The 6,635-nt window shown below is 32.5% G+C and overlaps 1 protein-coding gene across 3 annotated transcripts in view; it reads left to right on the top strand.

Moving 5' to 3' along the window:
- LOC106459506 (zinc finger protein rotund-like) overlaps window positions 1-6,635 on the top strand; it is a 168,318-nt gene that overhangs the window by 155,961 nt on the left and 5,722 nt on the right. For 2 of the 3 annotated variants that reach the window (XM_022386006.1, XM_022386008.1), the window contains one exon: window positions 2,758-4,952. In XM_022386006.1, coding sequence (XP_022241714.1) covers window positions 2,758-3,140 — 383 coding nt within the window. In that variant the 3' untranslated portion in view covers window positions 3,141-4,952. Of the gene's footprint in view, window positions 1-2,757; window positions 4,953-6,635 lie in introns of those variants that run through there. The other variant, XM_022386007.1, reaches the window with a different exon arrangement.

The raw sequence follows: 6,635 nt of genomic DNA, 5'->3' as shown, positions 1-6,635 counted from the left end.
CCTTGTCGAAACGTTGTACATTTGCTGTTATATTAAAGTTTTTCTTCATTACCCATTCAAGCCGTCTCCAGCCATTATTAGTCTCAAAGTGGGTTCCTCGTCATCGAATTTGATCATTCATCATTTGTTACCAGAGACTTTCTGGATGTATACTGTACTATTGGTCACCCATCTTTTGTTACCAGAGACTTTCTGGATGTATACTGTACTATTCATCATCCATCGTTTGTTACCAGAGACTTTCTGGATGTATACTGTACTTCTGATCACTCATTATTTGTTACCAGAAGCTTTCTGGATGTATACGGTATTATTCATCACCCATCATTTGTTACCAGAGATTTTCTGGATGTATACTGGACTATTGATCACCCATCATTTGTTACGAAAGGCTTTCTGGATGTATACTGTACTATTGATCACCCATCATTTGCTTTTCCTAGCTACATCATAAAAAACTTTGTTTTCTAACAGTCTCGTTCCCTGTGAATGTCGATGAAGACCTTCCATGTTTACCGCTTTCACAGTACTAGTATAGAGTAGTTCGATATCCTGCCATTAGGGTTGTGCTGGATTTCATAAAGGGTTTCTCTTGCGAACTTAACTACCTCGTTTAGTTTTAGTAGCCACAGAGACGTAGGTCAGCACTGAAACAGGCATTGTGTACATTAATAAACATAGTATACTTACAACAGTGGATCTGAAGGGGAAAAAATGATAATAAAGAGGATTAAGAACTTATAACAAGTGAGTTGTTTGTTAGTTGGCTCATTTTTTTTATTTTTTTTTGCAAATTGGCTAAATTAGTGTATTCATTAGCAAGTATCAATCGGAACCACTTCCAGATTTTCTTATTAATGCCAGTTGTTGCTGCTGTGTTTGTATTTCTTTAATTGTTGTTGCAATAGTTAAAATTTAATACCTATTAATGTTTGTGTACTGTTTCATAGTGTGTTTGAAGGAGCTAATTTTACGTTTATGTTTCTTTAATCATTAAGATTTTTCACGTGGTCAAGGAAGTGTGTCTGTGATGTTATTTACAATGAAAGTTATAAGTATGCGCAATAAAGTAGGTTCCAGAAATGTTGTGAAGCAAATACTTTCGAACAGAGAGATAAAAAGAGAATAAACATATTTATGTGTAAAAATAGAACGAAATCTTTATTCATACAAAGACAACTATTAGTTGTGTTTAATTATACCGGGAAGATTCTCTTTTCTTAATTAACTTTTTCTACCTGCTGGATCAGGTCGGAAGCACTTTGATGCCAGATGGAGGCAGGATCATAATGATTCTACACTTTCAGTATCAGCCAAAAGTATTCTAGATTACCTATATCAAACATCATTCCCATTATATGTGTTCAAGCCCGTGATAACTGTTCTACCCCTTGAAATTATCATGACTTCGCTCCAGGAGGGCATGATCCAGAAACGAAGTCAGACAAGTAAAAGCCCTTTTGAACAATTGTTATAATATGCAACTTTTTGTCCACTCTATTTTTACATTCAGTTTACAATGGCGTTACGGGCAAGACACCTGTACAAAAATGTAGGAAAATATTACCAGAATATAAGTGAATGTATATATATTCTTTAGTAAATAAATAAGTAGAAAAATGCGAAGGTGATAAAATAAAGAAATTAGACTTTTAGAGAAAAATCAAATTTAAAAACTATGGTAGTAATTTATTTACTTCGTGACGTTTCGAGCAAATGCTCTTTTTCAAGCCAGAAACAAGCCTGTCATTAACCGCTGCCAAGTAAACAAATTACGATCACAGTTTTGAAAGGTGTTTTTTCTCTAAAAGTCTATTCGTTTTCCATATATTTTAGTAGTTATAGACGTAGAAATTGAGAGTTTTGTTTTAAACTGTAACACACCCAATGCGTGTGGAATGATATAATGCGCAAGATAATTTGTATACACAACATTATTTTATTGTACAAGATAATTTGTATACATAACATTATTTTATTGTACAAGATAATTTGTATACATAACATTATTTTATTGTACAAGATAATTTGTATACACAAATTGTTTTTTGTAGCAGTAATTTTGCCAAAACAATAGTGTTTTGGTGGATAAACTCAAATCTATTATTAGTATTAATTACCTGGATTAGTCACAAAATTAAGCGCAAAATTAAGTTAGTAATCTTCTTATTTTTTATACCTGTGTATTACTATATTTTATTTTTTCATGCGTCGTGTGTATAAATATAGTTCATTAATATATTTTTATTGTTGGTGTACAATGTTTTAGTGCTAATATATCTATCACTACTAATTTTAATATAGTTATTGTACTAATGTCGTTGCATCCTCAAATATCACCTGGATGAATGTTTTCTTTTGTCCTTAATTAGTTTATAATCGCTAACTATCTGATGTTGGTTTGTGTTTAAGCACAAAGCCACACAATGAACTATCTGTGCTCTGCTAACCAAGGGTATTGAAATCCAATTTTTGGCGTTATAAGCCTCTTCTTGTCACTGAGTCACCAGAAAGCATAGGCTTATGTCAAAAAGCATTCAGTGTGTAGTGTTATTTAACTATATTCAAATGTGCCTAAACTCACCCAGAAGAGAACTAACAACCTCTAATTATTTAGCTGCCAACATTTCTAGAGCACACTGTTGCTAAAGTGATTATTTTCCCATTACTTTTATATCTAGATTTTAAAGATATGTTAATTAATGCAGTACTAATTATTTTAACGAAAACATAAACATAACTTTTATTCGTTTTCAGGCCTTCTCCTTCACATGGAGAATATGAGAATGGATCCCAAACATCAATTCGCTGCCCAGTACGTTCTGAGTCGGGCAGCAGCAGAGAGACGTGAGACCCATAGCAGCACAATGGCTTCTCTGCAAACGGCTAATTTATCTATGAGTGGAGGCAGATCCGGTTCTGACCAGATCAAAGAAACACTAACACATCCCAATCATGGTAACAACCAGAACGGTTCAGTCCGAGGTATATTTTCCAGTATGGCAGGTTTGTCAAATATTGGTCGGCCACCTCCGGCTCCGGCTCATTCTCAATCGTCGTCGGCCCTTTCGCACAGGCACATTATACCTACTCTGTCTTTATCTCGCTTGTCTTCTCAGCACCAGTCTCAGTACTTCTAAAAAAGCGTCAGTAGTCCAAAGTTTTGGTTAAGCTAATAGCAGTAGAAGTATGAAAATAAATAGCTTTTAAATTATAGGTAAGCTAATGCCCAAATATTTAGATAATCCAATCAGTCGTGATGTTGTGCAGCAAAAATTTATTTTTGGAATTGCTGTGCACGAGTAATGTCTTTATGGTAGTTAGTACGTTTATACTGCGCGTTCTGTCTTCGCTTATTAAACACACATACAAAAGCTTTAGCAGTTTGTCATAAGTTCTTGCATTAAACTTGAGAGAATTTGAAACTTAAGTACAAATTGAGTAATCTAACCTGTATCTTTTGTAGTAGCAATCAGTAAACAGGTTTATCGTAATCTTCCGTGCAAATACAGGTAAACTATGTAGAACGTTGAAACAAGTTGGTGGTTTTCCGTGCAAAAGCATGTAAGTTGTCTTTAAGCTCAACAAAAAACATGGAGAAATTGGATAAGGCAATTTTTCAGTGTTTGAAATATCTATATACAGTGATAAATATTAACTTTTCGACTCGTTCAATGCATTGCTGTGGCCAAGTGAGCTGTGATACAAAATTTGCTTACAAAAGAAAGCTTGTATGCATTTTTGAGCCAGGAAGAGCTAGGTCTATTGGATTTAGCTAAACCTGGCCCTAATAGTGAGCGTGTTTAATTTGAAAAGTATATGTGATGTTTTTATTTACATAAAGTGTCGCTGGGATGGAATCCCACAGGCACTCTAAACACTTCCATATTTGTCGGTCAGTGTTGTCTTGGTCGGTATATCTCTTTCTCGTAAGAGGCCGCTCCGGCTTTTTGTGATGATGGCTTATACTTATTAGGCCTAATATTAATATTAACAAGACCAAAGTGTTGTGATTATTATTAATGTGGATTAGTAATGTAGTTCCTTTGTAGTAGAGTTAGAATATTACAGACAGATTGGTATCGTTGTATGTTTTTGTGGGTTGTGGTATGATTTTGCTTACATAATTTCAACATTAGGCCTAGGTAAAACGTAACGTTTGGATTACTCTTTACATCATTAAGAAAATATGTATAACTAAACAGAGGCTAACGCATTTTGTTATCTAGTAAGAAGGATTTGCCTAAAAGACTATTTTATATACCACCATAAAAATGATGTTTATTGTGATGGCAACCTGAAACTTAGCTAGGACTGTTCTTGTAATTCCCAACGATCTGGTTCAGGTGCCAGAGTCAAATGTCTGTCTTTAACTTCAACAACAACAACAAACATACAGTCGCTTTTTGTACATCCCAGAAACACTGTTAGAATCGCCTCCTTCCCCAGCATATCAAAGGTAAAAACTAGCATTATTGCCAGAATAAGTTGAGAGCTAAATGTCTGAAGTAAAAACTGGTAAATGTTTGAATAATTCGATAATTAGAAATACAGGCGGATTACTATATTTTTATAATTTGGAATTCTCGGCTCAACTAACAGTGTATTACAGTCTGCGAGATCTTGTATTGGAGTCAGTTAAAATATTTTCTAAGACATTAAATTATACTATTTTTTTATTGCAAGGTTTTCATTGTTCACTTTTCTCCAGTGTAAAATAAAACCCAGCCATGTTCTATTTGTTTATTAAAATACTTAAAATCAAAATTATTATAAGAGAAAAATAAACTCGCATGCCTAAGTATATGTTTCCTTTTTAGCATATTTTTTTGTTTGTTTATTTTTTGTACACGAAAGAATAAGGTCCATAACAACTATAACTTACAGAAAGAAATCCATATAAAACCAGTCACTAGTTATCATATAAAACCAGTCACTAGTTATCATATGAAACCAGTCATTAGTTATCTTATAAAACCAGTCACTAGTTATCATATAAAACCAGTCATTAGTTATCTTATAAAACCAGTCAATAGTTATCTCATAAAACCAGTCACTAGTTATCATATAAAACCAGTCATTAGTCATCTTATAAAATCAGTCACTAGTTATCATATAAAACCAGTCACTAGTTATCTCATAAAACCAGTCACTTGTTATCATATAAAACCAGTCATTAGTTATCTTATAAAATCAGTCACTAGTTATCTCATAAAACCAGTCACTTGTTATCATATAAAACCAGTCATTAGTTATCTTATAAAACCAGTCACTAGTTATCATATAAACCAGTCACTAGTTATCATATAAAACCAATCACTAGTTATCTTCGATGGATTTTTCACTTAAAGTAAATTATGCCTAATACTTAAATGCAAATATCTTTAAATTATTGAGAATTATTTCTCCTAATGTAGTGTTTACTGTGATATGTAGGATAATACGATACTAAAGCTAAATAAAACGTTTTCCAATGACTCATATAATATTTTTTAATTTAGTTTATTGCTTACGTTATGTGTTAGCTAGTAATTATACTTAGTTGATATGTCATATATTTTCTATGTTCATATTTACATACACTTGTATTCTCATTTGTTATGATAGTTCTATATAAGTTTTGTTATTTTTTAACAGTATATAAGTAAATGAACGACAGTCTGTGAAATACTTCTCATATTTGACTTTCGCAAAAGGGCGATATTGAATCTGCAGAAAATACAAATACTTTATCACAAAATAAAAGTTTTGAATTACTTCCTGAACAATCCGTGCCCTTGATACAAGATAGCTAATAAACGTTTTGTTTCGTTAATTTTGAAGAAATTTTTATGCCAGAAGATTTCGTGACCGAACAATTTAACAACTTACTTTTGTACTTTGTTTTTCATATATCAGTGTTTGTGTTATTTTAACACAAAGCAACACAATAGGCTGACTGCGCTCTGTCCACCACGGAAAACAGAATCCTGGACCACCGTATTGTAAGTCCATTAAACTTATCACTGACTCACTGGAGGACGGTATATTCTAAACATTATCGAATCATTTGATAATGTTTTTCTCATTCTTAATATTCTTATCTTAGCGCATAATTTGAAAGACAAAGTCATTCTAGTTTTTACATAAATACGTAGTCCAATCTTGCAAAATAATGTAACACAAATTCTTGATCATGCAGGATAACTTATTAGTGAATGAAAATAGATTAATATAGTGTCAATACAGCAACATTTGAAAAACCTAATTAAGCTGTTATGAAAAGTTCTAGCAGAAATAAAATAAAACGTTATTTATTATCCTTTGAAATGTCACGAGTAGTTTTAACAGCAATAGAACGAAATATTATTGTGACGTTTTGTTCACATCTAGGTGTAATATCACGGGACATTTTAACATCAACAAAGAAAATGACATGTTAGTGTGGCATTCTGTTCAGGCCTGGGCTTAATTTTATAAAATATTCTAACACCAATAAAGAAAATGTTAGTGTAGCATTCTGTTTAGGTCTAGGTGTAATGTTACATGAAATTCTAACACCAATAAAGCGAAGTTTTAGTGTGACTTTTTGTCAAATCTTAGGTGACATATTGTGAAATGTTCTAAACTTAAAGTACTTTTTCCTTATCTAACAG

The sequence above is a fragment of the Limulus polyphemus genome, unplaced genomic scaffold (genome assembly GCF_000517525.1).
Source record: "Limulus polyphemus unplaced genomic scaffold, Limulus_polyphemus-2.1.2 Scaffold619, whole genome shotgun sequence".
NCBI lineage: Eukaryota > Metazoa > Arthropoda > Merostomata > Xiphosura > Limulidae > Limulus > Limulus polyphemus.
Note: the sequence above shows the minus strand (reverse complement) of the source record. Positions and strands in the feature narration are given on the sequence as shown.